The 20,469-nt window shown below is 33.5% G+C and overlaps 1 protein-coding gene across 6 annotated transcripts in view; it reads right to left on the bottom strand.

The window, feature by feature from the left end:
• Positions 1-3,636: 3,636 nt before the first annotated feature.
• Positions 3,637-20,469, bottom strand: part of ATRX (ATRX chromatin remodeler) — a 227,960-nt gene continuing 211,127 nt past the window's right edge. For all 6 annotated transcript variants that reach the window (XM_010987736.3, XM_064483018.1, XM_064483020.1 and 3 more), the window contains 5 exons: positions 10,791-10,940; positions 9,814-9,939; positions 8,961-9,056; positions 8,397-8,525; positions 3,637-7,365 (listed from right to left, as the gene is read on the bottom strand). In XM_010987736.3, coding sequence (XP_010986038.1) covers positions 7,087-7,365; positions 8,397-8,525; positions 8,961-9,056; positions 9,814-9,939; positions 10,791-10,940 — 780 coding nt within the window. In that variant the 3' untranslated portion in view covers positions 3,637-7,086. The remainder of the gene's footprint in view (positions 7,366-8,396; positions 8,526-8,960; positions 9,057-9,813; positions 9,940-10,790; positions 10,941-20,469) is intronic.

Raw genomic sequence — 20,469 nt, 5'->3', positions numbered from 1 at the left:
TTGAATCCTGCCTCTTCCAGTTAGTCATGTGACACTGGGCAAATAATTATTTTAAACCTATTTCCTCATCTGTAAAACAGGAATTATGAAAGTGACTAATTATAGTGCCTGACACATAATAGGCATTCAACAAATCTTTATTGCTATGCAAGAGAAGATTCAGAGGGGAAGTAATTTGTCCACGTTTATAAAGGTAGAAGCAGGTCCTGAAATTCTACACATTAAAATCAGTGTGCTGTTTTTCAGTTCTTTGGAAATGTGTAAATTATTTATGATCCCTCTGGCATGTCCCTTCTTTAACAAGAATTGTCAGTTGCCCCTATCCTGATAGAGATCACTACACTATCACAGAGCTTTCTGTTTTGTTTCCTTGTGAATACAGCAGCATTTATCATTTGAAATAGAGGATTTTGAAGGACTTGGGACATCAACCTGCCTTATCTGAGGAAGGCTGAATTATTCCATCATTGGCATTGAGATCCATAAAGTGGAACAGTGCTTCTAGACCCTATTGGTCTCAAGTGTGCTGAATGTGGTGAAAGAAGAAACTTAAACAAATTAAATATCCCATTTTACAGTTGTCAAATAGGAATTTGTTTCCATGTCATTTTGGTTCATATACTGCTTTACTTCCCACAAACAGTTCTAATTTTATAGTTTAGTTCAGTGCCAATTATTCACAAAATTTGCTTAATGTGGTCTGGCTGACTGAAAAAAAGAATTGAGATACAAGTATAATAGGAAGCATCTGAATGGAGTGGAATGAGAAGTGGAATAGAATTAGAAGACATGGGTACCCTTGGGCATCTATTCCCCTCTCTGGACCTTTGTTTTCCTGACTATAAAGGGAGAGGAATAGGCTACAGGGTCTTTAAGACCGCAACCATTTCTAGCATTCTATGATTCTATAAGCCTCTCCTACACACACACACACATACACTGAGGTATCAGAATTTAAAGGGATGTGTGTGTGGGGTGGAGGAGAGGGAGATAGTTTGCACTTCATTTGAGCTTATCATATCCATATCCAGTAGAGTGTACAAGATATAGAAAGAGAGGGCAGGAAAACTTGCTAATACAATATAAGGTTTACTTTGCTAAGGATAGGGTCCTGGCAAGCCTGTATCACTAAAGCCTTTGAAGGCCAACCTCCATGCTGTATTGTTGAAAACCTACCAAGAGCTGGGAATGAACTAACAAGACTTCAAGTGATTATATTAACCACGTTTCTTTTTTTTTTCCCTTTTTTTTTGTTTGGTTTTGTTTTCACTGAAATGTATTTAGTGGGTGAGACACAAGCTTTGCTACTGCTTTGCTACTGGCATGTGGGGACAAGCAGTTACAGGAAAAAAATGATCACTACTTTACTCTTTTCTTCTATTAGTTTTTGTAGCTTTGTTACAAGATTTGACCATTATAAAACCTGTATCTCAAAAAGTATGCCATAGTGTTGTTACAAAAAAGTCAAATAAACATTGCCTCCTACACGTTGTAAACTTCATCCAGACAACTTAAATATTGGCTTAATTTGGGCTTTACAGTTATGAACAATAGAATGGGAAGTCACCAATTATTTGCTTAAAAGCTGACTTTACAAAAGCTGATTTATATTTACCTTGATGTTTTGTCATGTATATAACTCAATCAGGCAACCGAGATAGAAGACTCAGATCCTTAAACATGTTTTTTCATTTTCTGCAGAGTTCCGGAGGCAGTAAGAAACAGCTCTGGGAGTGCCCCTGGGCAAAAGATAAAGGAGGTTACAGCTTGTGGAAGTGGTAATTAGAGCCAATTACAACTTGACTTATCTGCTTTGTCATTAAAATACCTGTCAGACCTCTCATTTTTCTAAACAGAGGAAAAGAAAAGGTATAGCTTAGAGGGAGAGGTTTAGCCAAAGGGAAGAGATTTTTAATTCTGTTCAGAAACTTACCATGTAACCTTAGACAAACACATTGCCTTTTGGCTTCAAACTGTGCTTTGCTCACAGTTAAACCCTAACTCTTGGAGCTGAAAAGGACCTGCAGAAATCACCTGGTTCCAGCCTCCTGCCTTCAAGAAAGTAAGGTATTATTATGTCCCATTTTCCAAATGAGACATGAAAGGTCCAGATAATTTGACTAGAGTATGTCTTCTGCCTCCTAAATGCAATAGATTTGATTTTGGTCTTTTAACTGTCACAAGAAAAATGTAATTGTTCTCACTTTCCTCACAAATATGTTGCATACAGGTTAAGAGATAATAACCACAAGGCACTCTGAAAATACCAAGGGACGTTTATAAATATAACATTACCAACAGAGATACTAGCACTTGGAATATATGGGTTTTAAGAAAAGGTAACAGGAATGGATTTAGCCCTTTGAATTAGCTTGAGTAAAGAAGCAGAATTCAACTTAGTTAAAAGGCAAACTCCCTATCGGCAAATATGTATGAGAGATAATGGAAGTAACCAAAAATTGTGAAAGAACAGGAATGCTACTAATTTGTCATTAGATTTGAGAAAGTAAACAATAAGTGAAGTTTTGCGTGTAAAATCTGAAATCCTGAACAAAGTGGGCTTCTTGGGGAAAGTTAAAAGAAAATAAGGTTTTTCTTACAACTTAAAAAGTACACTATCCTATACAACTTCTAATGAATTTTGCCTTTTGTCCTTAAAATTGTCTGTAGTCAGGTCACTGAATGCCTAATTATCTATCTTCATGTCTCCAATCTTTCTCCACCTAACATTCTAAACCATTCAAATTGCTCCTGCCCAAATCACTATCTTTACCTGCTACTTTGAACACATCAGCCACCTCAAAAACCCTCGTTATCCTCTGTATTGAATTACTCATTCAGGATTTCAAGGCCCTCCATCAACCCACTCCAATCTAATCTGTCTCTTTCCCAATCCCTCTCTTTGTTCCTTTTATTTCAATACTACACTTTCTCCTCATACACCTGAAACAAATCCCATCCTTGCATCTGATAAGTCATCTCTCTTCACCTTTCTTGAAAATCAACACATATTTGATGTGAGGACTATAGGGAGGGGGCTGAGTCTATTTAATAGGTACAGAAGTCTCTTAGTCATTTTATATGATTAGCTAAAGGAGATTTCAGCTACTACGCTCCCCCTCCGTTACGTGTTTCTCTCAGGGAGAAGTGAGGGCATAATGTTCAGGATTAGAATGTGGAAGAGTGCTGCTGGGTAGAGACTGCTTGGAATATGTGGCAGTTCTGAGTATTAACAGAGGACCTGTGGTATTTTAGGATTTGTCTCACCTTTTCATTCCTTCAGTTAAAGCTTTATCTTTATTATCTTTAATAAAGGCCTCAATTTATATGCAGTCTTCCTTGTCACACCTTCCCTGGTGAAGGTGTGCAGTGGTCACTCTCAGATAGACAGATCCCTAGAGTGAGGGGAGGGAGGAAGAGTGATTTCCAGTTAGCCAAGTAGACACAATGGTGTCAGGAAGGTTATTCCAAAGAGAGGGTGGCAGTATATATTGTAAAGAAATTTTATGACAGTACATACTCTGGGGGTACAACTCTCAGGTGGGGATGGGATGGGTCATTCTTTTATTAGATCCAACATGAGTGTTGTGGGCAGAGTTTGGTTACCTGGCAGATATTGAGCTTAGAAACAGTATATATTTTGGATCTTTTTATTCACTTCCATATAACAGCATATATAAAATGTTGCACAGACAAAAAGCATTTCTGAAACTTGGTCACTCCTTTGAGATTGGCACAGATTACATACTTTTGAAAAAAAATCAAATGGTGGAATAATTTTCATCTCTAAAGGTAGGTATAATTTGGAGATAGCCAAAAGTCACTTGAGACTAAGAATGGTGAAATAAGGTGGGTATATAAAATAACCTGGACATAATTTTTAGTGAAATAAGCATGTAAAAGGATGACCTATTTTACTGTTAAAGTATCTCACAAAATGCCACCCTCAAAGGAAACAATGGTTTACTAGGATACATAAATAATTGTTTTTAAAGTTTTGTTTAGAGTACAGAAATATGTATCTTATTTTATGATACTAGTGGGAAAATGGGCATAGCTAAGGGAAGACTACAAAATATTCAGCTTCTTTGGAGGCCAGGTAATAAGGTTTCCATCAACTTGCTATGGCATTAGGATGGTGAGCAGTTTTTGTATCAAGTGTGCAGTGCTAGCTCCGCTTGACTTAAATGAGTGATGCAGCTGTTGGGAAACAGGAAATGGTGCTGGATTACACACAGACAACCAAAACTAACACAAACACACATAGGCTTCCTGGTATGTAAATTATTTTTGAAGTTTGAGATCTCCTTATACAGAATTTAGTATATAACAGATTCAAGAACCAAACTTCTTGACTTCCCAATATTAAATAACTAAATGTGCAAAAGAACCACCATTAAATAGCACATCAAAAGCTATACATTTTCTATGAAACAATATGTGCACAGATTTTCAAAGCTGTGAAAATGCAATAAAGAGCACAACACATTTTGGTCACTTTATTAAATGACATTAAATAGTTTAAGTTTCAACTACTAAACAGCACTTTGAATGGTGAAAACACAGATAGTATTATTGTCATACTTGAATGCTTTTCTTTAAAAACACAATTCCAGTCCTTATATATATTACAAAACAGCCTTAAAGGAAGAAGTGACATCTTTTCTACAGTACTTAAGATACTCAATACGGAACTGAAAAGCAGTCTAACAGAAACAAAGGCAAGTCTTCACAGCTGTATGATTTCAGCAGCCAAAGCTGGATGATGGACTGAAACATTACTATACAACTGGGACAAAACATATACAATATCACAATACTAAGCAAAAAACGCTTTACACCCAAAGAAATAAAACAGGTTACAAAATGTGGAGAATTTAGCAGGCAAAACTGTATTACAAGCAACATTTTAAATCGTCATTTTTTAAGCCATTGCAACTATTTAAAACATCTAAAACAAATATAAAATGAGCCTTTTAGTATCTTATTGATGTGATTTTGTCTTTAAATATTTGTTAAAGCTTGATGTTATACTCAAAGTACATATTATGTAGCTAAAATGTCAAGTGAGAAGAGTGTATGCAAAGTGGTCCAAGTTTTATTTTAAACTCTCTGTTTCCAATTAATCCTTCTATGTATTATTAAGTCATACTTTCATCCACGGTGAAAAAAGTTTAGAAGGTTACCTAAAATTTTGACATCTATGTCTTTGAACAAGTAATCAGACCATGTTGAAAGTTCCCAGGTCTCGTAAATCAGGTTTAAAGTATTCTGTACTTGTAGAAATACCAACTGATAACAGTTGGCCAGCGAATACTGTCTTCAAATATTTATCTCATAAATTCTGTCTTTTTCACTTCTTCTAAAGTAGAAACACATCCCCCCTCAATTAAATAAATTTGATTATATGGCTGGCATAATATCCAAATATATAGAATTTGTTAGCAATAACTCACCATGGGAAGGTGGGGGGTGGATCCACCAAACCTCAAAATTCTATATGACAAACCTAGTGCTCTTGGATGTTTTACCACTAGTTCTTTCAAGATAAAAGTGGAAATCTCTTCATCATCCAAACAACTCAAAACTGTTTTAGCTAATTAAACTCATTCTAATCCAGTGATACCTAGAGCAATCCTCCACCTAGCTTTCTTTTTTCTGGAATTCGTTAGCTGTTTCCACTACCTCTTACGTCACCATCTCAAAAATCATTTTGCCATGTTGAGTTGACTCTAATAGTCTAACAATCTTTTTCTTTAAGAAATTCAAGCAACCAAATTGTACATGAGTAAACTTATAGGTCATTTTTATAGGCCTGGATTAAGAAAAACGACAATGTGATGACTTTCTAGTAAAACCTCATAAAAGGGTATTAGATGAATTAATTTTGATCAGAAAACTGCCTCACAGATCTAAACTAAAAAAAAAAAAATCAAGCTTTGAAATGTAATTTAATTTAAGAAAACATAGGGAAGTTGGGGAAAAAGAACATAATGATGAGAGAAAAGAGCATAGAAGCCAGTGATCCTTATCTTTAGGAGGAATTATTTCACAATACTGACAGTACTGGGAATTGTTAAAGTACATTCCTCATGTGAACTTAAAGTCAGCAATGGTTCTGCCATTTTGATGTTGTTTATAAAACAGGGTGTGAACCTGACAACCACAATGTCATCCTTAACCTCCTAAAATGCTAGAACTTGATTTTGTTAGTCCACATCCCACTGCCAGCAACAGGATGAAGCACTAGCACTGGCACCAAGCAGTTAAGAGATGTGCTTTGTTTTAGTGCCAGGGGAGAGAAAAATCATGTGTGGAAGATAATCCACGACCCTGAAATTTTACCAGTAATTATTTCAGCACATACAACTGAAAATAAAAAATGGCAGAAAGACTAAAGAAGAAAAAAGAATTCTCTTCTTAGGCTATACTTAAGGCTGTTTATACAATGCTAAGATAACTGCAAGACTCCTCCAAGTTTTAGAGCAGTAGTATTTAAGAATATTGCACACAATTCTGTGTCAAAGATAACCCTTAGTTTTTAACTTTCAGTCACAGAGATGATATAGAAGGAGCCCAGTTTTAGACTTCAGTCAAAAGAATATTAAAACCATTTCAATCACTTTAGTCAAGAAATGGATTAAGTACAAAAGTATTTCATAACTGGAGGAATCAACTCTAAGAACTCAGCTGTGTGTTTTTATATGTAAAGAATGAATATATAAATCTGTATTCTTTCATAAATTCATTAATTTTATGACAATTTTATGGTTGCTAAAAGCAGGCATAAAAATTTAGAGAGGAAATCTGTGGAGTTGTTACTGTTATGGAAGGACTTGTTTTCACTGAAAACAATTTGAAAGATCTTCTGTACTCAATGTGTGTAAGAAGATTCTAGGCAACATCACTGACAAATGTCAGGAAGAAATGGTATGCCCTATTAAAAAAATTTAAAACTAATATGGAAGATTGGCATTTAAGGGGACCAAACTATTTATACAGTTGAGTTCTGTTAAGTCATTGATTCCTAAAAAAATAAAAGATCTTTCTATGATTTTAACAATCTTTTAAACTTTTAGTGCAAAATCACATTGATTTCCCTTGGGAAGGTCCTGGATTTTTGCTTCTCATTGGGGGTGGTGCACGCTGTAATGGTGGTGGCTGCATACCACCAGCCACTGACTGATACATTCCTCTCATATCAATCTGCTGGTAGTTAGAAGGATTCATGATTAAATTTGGAGGCTTTGGCATCATGAGGTGACCCAGTGTTGCTTGTTGATAAGTCATTTGTTGCTGTTGCTGCTGATTGTACTGCTGCTGGAGCCTTCGGTTCATAAGTATTCGCTGAACACAGCTGATTAACTAAAGAGAGAAAAGGGACCTGTTACAGTGCATGACCTGTCTCAAAGAGGCAGTATCAAGTTTTGAGTTAAAATCAATTTGTTAAGGGGGTACCATACCAAAAGGAAAACACATTATTGTTATCACCATTACTAATTTGATGGCATTCACAGAACCATTACTGTAGAAACCGGTTAGTAACACCATTTAGGGCTAAATTCTCTTAATGACTTGACTATTGTAGTGCAAGCAGCATTTAGATTAGTTTCCATAGTAACCTGGCCTGCACTGTGATTAGTCTCAAGTATTAGTTACAGCACTTTTTGTCAAGTCTCCTTTCTTTGTCATTCTTTTGAATATTTCACACGATGACAGACAAATAAACATTTTTAGTGACAAACACCAAAGGGAAAAGGCACTTGCAGTGGGAATAATTCCTATTTGGAATGTCTCAAATTTCCTAAGATAATTTAAAACCACATAATTCTATAGTGCTTTCTAAGTAAAATTCATGCCACAGAAATTGATTTCCTGATGTCAAGAGTTGAAATTTCCCAGTGCAAGGCAGATGGCTGGCAAATGACCGTGCTGGGAAAGATGAGTAAGGATCCTAGAATATGTTAGCCTTTTAGAGAATTACACAATTTAGTAGGAACCTGTGTCATACATCATTTATAGTTCCACTTTTTACTCTCAAATTAAATATATTAAAAAGTATACTTCTTTGGGGAAGTTGTTAAAAATAGTAAATGTGGTAAAAAGTCTGGCAAAAATTTCTTTTTAAGTGTCCAGAATATATAAAATAAAGTTATATAGAAGAGATCTTATACAAATTTGAAGGAGACCCATTTCGGAAGTTGTTACTCCTTTGCAACAAAAGACATTACCTTTATTTGACATGACTAGGTTTCTGGATAAAATTTCTTCTGGGAATAACCAGTGACCATCCATCAGCCTATATGAGGGATGGTTACTGACACAGATGTCACACAAACCCATTATTATAAATTCAAGAACATTAAACATAACCTAGAGATAGTACAAATTCTTACCATCTGTTGTTTTGTCAATACGTCATTGTAGATTGCTTCTCTTCGCTTAACATCAAGCTCCTGGCTGGCTTGTCTACTTAATGCTAACGCCTGTACCTGGGCCTCAGAGAGATTCATGTTTTCCTTCCACTAAAAGAAAAGTATCTATTTACTCCTTATTGCAGTAGAATTGAGGAAAAATAATTAAGGTACTTAAAAGCAGGGTACTAAGTTGTCCACTGTTGTACAAGCGTTGGTTATCTCTGCAATAAAACTATTTGGATTTAATTTGTGCAACTGGTAATTAAAATATGTTTATGTAAGCAATGCATACATTTCTATGATTAATTAATTTCCCAGTTCTTAGATTTTACATTTCTCTTTTGTGTCAGCATCTAGGTAAAACTGCTGAATTACAGCTTGGCACTATTATCCAGTTTACTAGTATTTTACTATTGCATATCAAGTTATAAGAATTATGCTCTTTTCCTCAAAGAAGTAGTGAAGCAAACAACAATTAAAAGTTTCTTTAAATGGTGGGGGGAAGAACACAAGTTGCAAGTTGGAGTAAGACAATTAACTTACTACAGCTGAAATTATATCTTCAAGAGGCTGAATCCTCACTGCTGTCACACTGTTTGTTGCTTCCACAACTTTTTCTCTTCCTTGATTAATAAGGTCCTACAAGAATGCAAGAAATAATTTTATCAGGGCATATAAAAGATGGAATACTTTTAAAGTATAGGATCCTTTCTCTTGCCAATTTATACCACCTGATTTAAAACTTGTTAAATAATTGAAAAGAACAGCAAAATTCAGCATCAATAAAACAAAGTAAAACTCATCAGTGAGGGTCTTGTTAGGAAGATAAAAGTCTGGGGTTTATTGCCCCAATAATTTAATAATTTAAATGACTCCATAAGCACATTTTAAAAAGGAAACCACAGATTCAATTAAGTTACTAAATTATTGGTATATTAAAACCTAATCTTTCTTATTTAACTCATAATTGATTCTAGTTTTCAATAATTTATTTCATAATACTGTGCATTATCATATACTTAATGCTGCACTAGGATGTAAATCAATGTGTGTATTTATGCTACTTTCAAAAATTAAGCAAGTAATTTGTTTATTCAAAATATTTCATAACTGAAGAAAGTGCTATTTCCCTAGCTAGTCAACTTCCCTATTGTCCCTTAATTAAAATAATTTAACTACATTAATTCAAGGCCTGATTCCCTTGTGCTCTGAACAAACCACATTTTACTATACTATGCTGGTTCAAAAAGGTCAACAAATAAAAGAAAAATTTCTTAGTCTATTCAGAGGTAATCTTTTGGAGAATGTGATATTCCTGCATAGGGAACCCTCAACAACAGGGCACTTGAAATTGCCTTTAATTCAAGTTAAACTACTTTTGTACTTCACAACTTACCTCCAGCTGTTGATTACTCATTGCTGACAGGGCTCCCAAATTGAAAGGAATATAAGGAGTTTGAGAGTTGAAACTGACAGGGGGTAAATTGGTCCCAGTTGGTATGTTGAAACGCATGGTCAGCCCCTAAAAACAAAAAATTATGCACTTCCCACGTTGTGATTTAAAACTTGAAGTTCTACATCACCTACTGGTTTAGAAAAAATCCACATTCTCAGATCTAGGAAATTATTAACACTCTTTCACACACAAACAAAACGCTCTTTTCACCCGAAACCAAGATCTTATTACATAGAAAGCTTTAACCCCTAAAGGTGTACTCTTTTTCTGGTAATTCCCACAGAATGGGGCAACTCAGAGAATTCTGATGAGACTCCTAAAATCACATTAACGTTAAAGAAGTTTGGTACAATGAGTTAGGAGTTTAAAAAGGATTCAGGTATTAGGATAAGGTTTCCCATGCTCAGGCACATTTTTGCTCAAGGGGCTTGGTGTTTAAAACAGACATGGAACTATTTTAAAGATGCTGCTGGAGATTGACATTAATGTCCAATAATGGAGTATTTTTGTGTTCTGATATTCAGTCAAAATTTAGATTTCATGGTATACATGCTAAAGCAATAATTACTCCTACCTCCAAATTCTAAGCTCCTATATGTCTGCTACTACAGTGAGGGTGTTGATGGAAGTTAAGTGATGCTAAATATATAGCTTCCCACTAATCTCTCAATTTAGCAAGTGCTAAGCAGAAATGAGGTTACTATGCTTTAAGGGGAAAATATTTTCTTTTCTCCTCTCCCCCCAGTCTATCACCAAAGGTAGCCAAAGCCCATAAACAGACTCTCATACCTGGGGACTCTGTTCCTAAAGATTTCACTATATCATTACCTGTTCCAAATCTGGCTCTTTTCTCACTCACTACTCTTTCAAATGACTAACATAAAAACAAAAACCAAAAAGCATTCCAAATGAACTACCTTCTTCTCTGCTTCATACTCAGCCCAAGCTGCTTTTCTTTCTTCTTCAGTCAACTCTTCTTCTTCTTTGTGGTCCAAAAGAGAATCATGTTCATGATATCCTACAATGTGTTCTTTATGTATTTGAAGAAGTTCTGCAAGTATGGTGTCCTGTTTAGAGGGGTTGAAATAATAGAGAATTATTTTCTCCCTCTGGATCATATCTCCATAGTTCTCTGGTTTACTGTTAGACTAAAAACTAGAAACTGGCCCATATACATATTCTGATATATATGATAAATTACCTAGAAAACATTCACTATACATGCAATACCAGCCTTTTATGTAAGAATTTCATGTTTATAGAGCATGTTTTAGGGGTTCAATTTTTTAATGACTGCTTTTCATCTTTCAAGGTTTTTTTCCTCCTACTTTTTTCTAATTTTTTCATATCGTTTTGTTTTGTGCTTTGTTCTGAGTTGATAATAAATGCTAACGTAAGTCTGCTTAACTCAGAGATTACAGTGAATGCCTATGCTAAAAATCATGGCTATTCCTGCTTATACAGATTTAACAACTTTATTTTCACAATCACTTTAGCTACCAAACACTATACTAACAAAAACCAAATCTAAATCAAAACAGCTACATACAGTCCTTATATTTCAGTTGTAAGAAAGTCAAAAATAAATTATACTATAAGGGTGCAAGGATCAAATTTAAACTGATATAAATTGTTTATCAATTTATTATCATAGTGTCTTTTTTTAAGTCATGATGTCTTAGTATTTTAAAGTAAAAAAATTAAAAGCTTAAAAATTGGGATAATTTATATACTCAGTAAGAACACCAAACTCCTGCTCTGTGTAATTATGAGAGAGAGACACAAAGAGAGATTTAGGGGGTAAGGGGTTAAAGTGAACCATAGATATGTTACTTGCTAATAAAAAATTAAAATATTCACAAGTTGTTTATTAAGAAATCAAAGATGAAAACCTCGATATATAAAAGGCAAATTAATTCACTTTACAAAAGGATTTTCCATAGCTTCTAATAGCAAGTTCCCTTAGAACACACTTTCTAAATTGAGCATGAATTTAGTGAAGGAACATAAATAATTACTGGTCAAAGGAAGCTACAGGGAGGCAAATAGCACATTAAATTTAAATTAAAAAAAGAGCAAAAAACCAAAAAAAAATCTACATCTAATAATGTTTAATGCCTCCATGAGTTTTAGCATAGACAAAGCCCATATTTGAATTTTGTCTTTACATCTTCAACCATACTTAGAGTATAGAGTCCAAAATAGGGTAGGAAGTCAAATGTTTGTTAAATAACTCAAGATGAAAAATTCAAATCATGGCGCCCTAAGTTTATCTCTATACAATAGCAAATGCTGATACCAATTCCAAATATTCTGATATTTGGTATCATGTTAACAAATTTTTTATCTTGCTACCCCAATAAACACTTGAAATAATCCCTTCATAATTTCATGAAAGAGAAGGGACTCATTTTCTTAATGGATACAGCTGTAATTGAGATTTTACAATTCATTTTGAATGCATATACTATTTCTTTTGTTGAAAACAGAAAATGTTAAAAGACCATACAAGCAAGAGGGCTCAAGAAAGTCTACTGGTGGAACACATATATACTAATAGGTTTAAGTTCTTTTGAAATGTTAACTAAACATTTCACTCCTGTACCAGTGTAGAAATCTGCCATCAAAGCTGACTTCTCTGGCCTATAGCATATATAGAACAGGTTTATCATCACTAGATAGATCTCCAAAGTTCAGAGTTACTGACCAGGCAGGGAGGGAGACAGAGCAGTCTGAATTAAATTCTGTTAAAAGATAATGCTTCTTTAGATGTGTGTCTCCCATGCTCACACCCCAACCATGACTCAGGAGAGAGGTATGTAATAAAACCAGATAACACTGACTAATATTTTTAGCAAGTGACCATGCCAAATACAATTAGAAAAGTCAGCTGTTTTACAAAATACCAAATAAATTACAAGGTAGAAATGTTCTATGGATAGTCCTTAATTTTACTTCTGTCTGACAATAAGTGATATTCTTAACCATAGTCAAAAATCACTTCATTTCTCTAAGAAAGCAATCTAAAGGAAAGACCAAGAGAAGTGTGTGCTAGCAACTAATTTTCAGCTTTGTGATTCTCCTCATAAGCCTGGATAATAACTTAATCTAGTTATGAATGTTAAATTAAACATGGATGAAATACTCTACATTCACATATATAACAGGATGATATAAAAATAGCAAGAATAAATGAAACACCCAATTGTTTAGAACTAAACACTATGTCAACTAAATGTAGTGTTTATTTCTCAATTATAAATACCATGATTCATACAATAGTTACTTTAAAGTCTTTCCAGAAATGCATGTTTGCATTATACATACATGCACACACACACACATACACACAAACACACTCATATATACTCCTTAAAAAAATGTCTGCAATATGAGGGAGCTTTATCAAGTTAGTCCTTAGCATCTTGTAATTTCAAAGTCCAAACATATCATCTTAGAATTGGTAGAAAATGATGTCCAAGGAAGCAAAGTAACTTTTTTCCAGCTGGGACTAGAAGATAAATTATTCGGCTCCTATCCAGTGATCATTCTATCACACTATGAAGAATGACTGGATAAACTGGGAGTTCAAGATTTGCAGATACTTACTAATATATATAAAATAAACAACAAGTTTATATTGTATAGCACAGGGAACTATATTCAGTATCTTGTAGTAACTTACAGTGAAAAAGAATATGAAAACAAATATATGTATGTTCATGTATGACTGAAGCATTATGCTGTACACCAGAAATTGACAAAACATTGTAAACTTACTATACTTCAATAATATATATATATATATATAAAATTAAAAAAAAAAGAATGGCTGTTTTCTTGAGGCATGGTTCCTCCATTTCCCAGATCTATTGTCTTAAAATAAGAAAATCCCCTGAAGGATTCCAGGAGAAGGAGAAACCTAAGTGGGTCTATTTTTTTTCACTTTTAACACTTCTGTTCTTTTTGAAGTTTTTTTTTAAAGCAAGCAAAATGTTAATTTTTTAATAAAATAAAATATTTAAACTGAAACAAACACAATTCTTAGACACAAACTTATGAAAGACCAGTTCATTCTTAGCCTGAACCTGACATGAACTATTTTACCGCATTCATCTTCAGGAGATACTCATTTTAGGAAATCCCATTTCTAAAGCCTTTAAATGTTTTCTCCCCACCAATTCCAGATTTGAGATCTAGGCTATCAAGTTAAACATGATTGCCTAATAAAGGTCAGAATATGATAGAGGTTCAGCTTCTGCCTATGCAGTAACTTTCATTTTGACTCACAGTTAACTAAAATGCCAACAAGTCAGAGAAGTGCATGTGACTTAGTTTTGTATCATTAAAAAAAAATTTGGACCGTTTTCCTAAAACAAGGCAAAAAACCAACCATATTGTTCTACTGACTATGACACTCCCTCTTTTCAAAGAATTTTTAAAAATTTTTAATGGAAATGATGCTAATATCCTATCATAAAACCTAGAGATAACTACTAGTAACATCTGTTGTATATTCCTCCACACATTTTTACATAAAAATAGGACTGCACTATAAATAGTTTTGAAACCTAATTTTCCACCTTGGTATCTTTCCATGGACATCATTTTATATCAGATACAAACTTTCATCATTTTTAATGGCTGCAAGGTGTGTACATTATATAGATATACTTTATCATCTATTAATCACTCTCTTACTTACGAGTTTATTAAGACATATATGTCACCTGTAGTTTTTAATTATTACCAAGTCTAGAGTGAAACAGGTTAATGGATAAATTTTAATGTGTATCAACCACTTGTTCATACAATAATTATACCAACAAGACTCAAGGACTTAGACAAATATGTTTACCACTATATTCATTTTAACAAAGAAAAGACACTACATGTAAGTTAACTGACTTTTATAGGAACAAGAGTCATTTGTACATTTCAGAAGTAGGAAAGGAGAAATCTTTCTATCCTCCAGAGTGCTGTGAAAGAGGCAAATAAGAGAAAGACGATACAGGATTTCTGACACAAACTGTTTCTTACATCTTTCCCTTTTAAATTCACTGCAGCATACTGTCAATACAAGAGACAGATGATGAGATTAATGAGGGCAAACAGGTATTTGTAACAGGATCCTCAGAATATTTCTTAGGGAAAGACAATTTTGCAAAGTCTAGACCAAGTTATAAAAGTTAATAAAGAGAAATTTCATCCCAATATACAACACAATCATGGAGAGGTTTTTGTTCTTTCCCCTTGAAGCGTGCATTTATATTAGTTGCTATAGTAACACTATTATTGAAAACAATACTGGAACAGAATCTATAATCACTAGGCCAACAGTCATCAAAATGAGGTTTAAATTACATCCAAATGTGTACCTTTACTTTTCTTTGTCTAAACTTTATTTTTCCTTAAATAAGTGAAAAAGCTTACAAGCTGGGAAAAGCATGGTCTATATTCGAGCTAACAACCTAAATTAGTTTGAGCTTTAAAAATGACTAGTTCAATTAATAAAACAAAATTAATGATAAATTACAAATTTAAGTTAATTTATTTAGAAGTTTAAAGTATTTGGTAAGCTGACAAAAATTTCCATTTAATTAATTCTGAAATTCAACCTTGAAAATAAAATTTCTAAAAACAATCAAGGCTTTTTGCCTGAGGGTGGGGGCAGGGGTTTGCCATGTTTCAAAATATTTTGCTTGCTATCACTTTGAATTTGAGTTTTACAATATCTGGAAATAAAATGTCACTAAAATACTTAAGTGCCACAGGACCAACTCAAAAACTATGAAAAAAATCCTTTTATTACTTAAATAAGTCTAGATTCTTAATAAAGATAATTATATTCCTAGTCAAAAAAGTTTCTACTTTCAAATTTAAAGCCTGTTTCTTTCCAAACTACACAGGAAATAAAAAATGCAACATATCTGATAAGTAACTAGAGAGCTACTGAGTGAAGTTCACATTCCACCTCATATCAGATTTTCAGGTCAAGAGCACCCTTGCCAAAGAGCATTTATAAATATATCCAGATCTCAAATTGTAGGTATGAATAAGATAGTGACAACTACAGAACTTGTCACTTTCAAGGAAAGAAAAGGCAGGCCTGCCAAGCTGACATTGGTGGAGGGTAAAAGCCAGAGTTTCCTTTGATAAGAATGTTTTATACTCAATTTAACATTTAAAAAACTAAATACTATATTTAACATTTAACCTTTAAAAACTGGTTATCCATTACAATTCTTACACATGCCATATGCCATATTCCACTCACTGTGAGGTAAAGGGTGTCATAGATTTTATATGACTGTAGTGACTTTCTAGAGGTTGCAGCTTTCTAAATAGAGTCTGAATTGGAACTCAATTCTCATGCTGTACAATCTGGAGTTCACATTATCTCTTTAATTTATTAACACTGTTACAACCTCTAATTCACACACAGGTGTGCTACAAAAAGACATGAAATAGGAAGGAAAGCAGCTATTTAGCAGCTCAAATTACATTCAAAGAAAGAAAACATTAAAAGATAAAAAGTAAAATGGTTTAAAAATGACATAAATAAGGTCATCTATTGATTCTTATATTGACCAAATCTCTCTCCCACAATTTATATTCCTTTAAGGGTCCAAAGTAATTTGATGTAAAAAGCCTAGTCATAAAAACATCAGTAATTGAAGAGACAGAACTGAGACATTCGTCTACTTACTTCCCCTAAAAGTATCACAGCTTCAATTTTCCACTGTTCCTACTCCTGGAAGTGTTACATACACATTTGAACCAGCCAATCTGAGCAGCACACTTTAGGACATTAATATACAGATACTGTGGCAATCAAGCACCTGTATTAATTTAGAATCACTGATCGATCATTTCAACGTTAGTTACATCCTTCTGAGCTTCCCTAAATGAAAATGTAAAAAACTGAAAGAACATATAGCCTTGCTTACCACGTTTCTCTCTACAATCGACATTTTGACCAGACTGCTTGAAATATAAACATCAGTATAATTTTGCTGGAATCAACTGAATCAATGAAAAAGAAGAGTTATGTCAGCCTTTTGAATTTCAAAGGAAAGTTTAATGGCAGAATTTAAATGAAAAAATATACACATATGTAACTTTGTAAATTGGGAGGCTTTCTATGTAGTGGTTAAGATCACAGGCTCTAGATTATAGCTATCTCACAGTACTCTGGGCAATGATGGAAATGTTCTGTGTCTGCGTTGTCCAATATGGTAGCTGCCAGCCACATGTGGCTACTTTAGCACTGGAAATGTGACTAGTGTGACTGAGGAACTAAAACTTAATTTAATTAATTTAAATGTAAATAGCCACATGTAGCTAGTGGCTCTTGTATTGGACAGTGCAGATCTAGAGTCTTACTGGTTTTAAGCCCCAGTTAATACTTATTAGCCCTATGTCCTTGAGTAAATTACCTCTCTGGATCTAGTTTCCTGGTCTGTAAAATGGGCCCAATAAGTATTTACTTCACAGGATTACTCTGGAGATTAAATATTACACATGAAGTGCTTAGCAAAGTGCCTGGTTAACCAATGACCTTTGCATTGATAAATCTCATGGTCAATTCTCAAACCTGATCCTATCTATCTACCAGTAACATCTGACAGAATTTAATCACTTTCTTTACCAAGATACTAACTTCTCTTGGTCAGCTAATTAGGAGAACTCTACTGGGTATTATTTACCACTTTCTCTTACTTCCAACAGCTTTTCTGAAAGTCTAAAGCAGATCCTCACTTTAAAAACAATGTATTCCATACAGAAAGAGGAGTTTTTACACCTAAATTGAGTCTTTCTAATGAAAAATTCATTAGACAAATTTGACGGGACAAATTATCTGATATCAGAATTGTCCTAGAAAATCCTAAATATATGGCCATTGTAATTATAGAAAAATCAATAAGTTATTGCCTGTCTTGAGAAGGTACATATGTTAAAAAAAATTTTAGCTGATGCTTAAAGGATACCTCTTATTACCTAGAATGAAAGTGTGATAAGCCTAAGCAATTTATTTATGTGAAGAGCAAGTCAATTTGTTGCTCTTATTTTACCAGAGATTGAGGCAGAAAAAGCAAGTGCTTTGTTAGTAAAATTTTTTGTTTATGTATTGATAAAGGGCCTTGATTTTTCCCTCTCTCTTTAAAATTTTTTATTATTTCTTTAATTGAGGCATATTTGATATACAATATTATGTAAGTTTCACATGTACAACACAGTCACAATTTTTAAAGATTATGCTCCATTTACAGTTCTTATAAAATACTGGCTGATTACCTGTGCTGTAAAACATATCCTTGTAGCTTATTTATTTTATACATAGTAGTTTGTACCTCTTAATCCCCACCCCCACCTTGCCCCTCCCCTTTTCCCTCTCCCAACTGGTGACTACCAGTTTTTTCTTTATATCTGTGAGTCTGTTTCTGTTTTGTTATATTCACTAGTTTGTTTTAGTCTTTAGATTCCATATATAAGTGACATCATACAGTATTTGTCTTTCTGTCTGACTTAATACCCTCCATGTTATTGCAAATGGCAAAATTTCATTCCTCTTTATGGCTGAGTAGTATTCCACTGTACATATACACAATATCTTCTTTATCCATTGATGGACATTTAGGTTGCTTCCATATCTTTGCTATTGTAAACAGTGCTGCTATGAACACTGAGGTGCATGTATCTTTTCGAATTAGTGTATTCTTTTTTTTCAGATACACACCCAGGAATAGGATTCTGGGTCATAAGGTAGTTCTATTTTTCATTTCTTGAGAAACTTCTTTTAGAATTCTAACTTTGCTCCTTAATTATTGGGTAATCTCTTGGAACCAATTCCCTTACTACAAAGGAGTAATACCACTTGTAACTCATAGGATTATTGTGAAAATTAAATGAGATAATATATTTAAGGAACACAGCACAAGCTCTTGATATGTATTACTCCCTTTTCCTCATAACTTGCCTTGTCCTGTTTTTTAAAGAATATTCATCTTTTACATATCATATATGAAACATTCTTGCCAGAAATATCTGCCATGAATTTAATCAAACTTTTGGATCTAATTTCCAGTTTACAGAATAGATAAGATACAGAAGTTCAAACTCACCATTAGGAAATAAACAAATCCAGAATGAAGGGTGGGGAAGTGATTATATTAAATTAAAAGAAATATATAAAGAAACACAACAACCAAATGCAGTGTGTGTACCTTGAGTGGATCCTGACTTGAACAAAGTAACTACAAAAGACATTTTTGAGACAAGTAGGGTAATCTAATATGGATATGATATTAGATGACGTTAAGGAATTAAGAAATTATTAATTCTGTGAAATTGTGGTTATATAAAAATGTCTTTATAATTTACAGACATACTGAAATATTTACAAGTGTAATATCATACTCTTGTAATTTAAAATATTTAAGAAAATAGAGGCAAATATGGCAAAATATTACAATTACTAAATTAAGGTGATGGTTATATAAGTATATATTATATTCTTCTGGTTTGAAATTTTTCACAGTAGGAAAAACATTTTTAATTAAACTTTTTTTTAAACATATTTCTTTGCTATAAGAGAGACAGACAACACTTGACTATGTGGTAGAATTCTGGGACAGCCCAAAGTTTAAAAGATGAGTCAGTATCCTTTTTACTCCTAATTAGCTCTCTATTTAAGCAAATCAAAACAGTTTTCTAAAGATGGAATCTGAATCCAAGTCACCTCTCTATGGATTTTTTAAAAACCTAAATTGAATGCACAAATGTATGTTGACACTGTTCTAAGAACTTCACACAAAATATCTCATTTAATTGTCATAATAACTTTCTGAAGTACATACTATTTATAACTCTCATATTACTGATGAGATTTCTAAGATTGTGAATCAGCATGAGCTGCTGGCTCCCTCCCAGATAACCAATGACAGAAAAAAACTACAGAAGGGAAAAGGAAACATGAATTCCAGGAACTTATAGACACACACATGTGTACATGACATCACTGAGATGACAACAAACTGGCATCATATGCCACTTAAAGCATAGTAACTGAAAAAGATGTACTAATAATTCAAAGTAAGCATGATAGATACACTTAAGGAAATAAGGGAAGATACTACCAATATGAAATTCAAATTCGAATTACCTTAAAAGTATCAAAATGAGATATTACAGATAAAAATAATCATTGAAATAAATAACTCAATGGATAATATAAACAGCAGTAGAGGTACAGCTGAAGAATAACTTAGTGAGTTAGGAGATTAGACTGAGACACTCTCCCAGAAGACAGTAGGAAAGGATAAAGAAATAAGAAATGCAAAAGAAAAGCTAAAAGATATGGATGCTAAAAGCAGAAGAGTAAGCATTTGGTACCAACTATCTAGAAGGAGATGAAAATTAAAATGGAGAGGATGAGATTTTTGAATAATGGACACAAAGTATCAGAATGATAGATCAAGAAACTGAGGCACAGAGAAGTCAAATAACTTGATATGGTCAAGATTTAAACCCAGGTGGTCTTGCCTGAGGGCTCCTGCTTTTAACCAGCATGGCAATACTGACTCAGGACTGAAA

This window comes from Camelus dromedarius, chromosome X, assembly GCF_036321535.1.
Source record: "Camelus dromedarius isolate mCamDro1 chromosome X, mCamDro1.pat, whole genome shotgun sequence".
Classification (NCBI taxonomy): domain Eukaryota; kingdom Metazoa; phylum Chordata; class Mammalia; order Artiodactyla; family Camelidae; genus Camelus; species Camelus dromedarius.
This window is presented reverse-complemented; position numbering and strand designations above follow the sequence as displayed.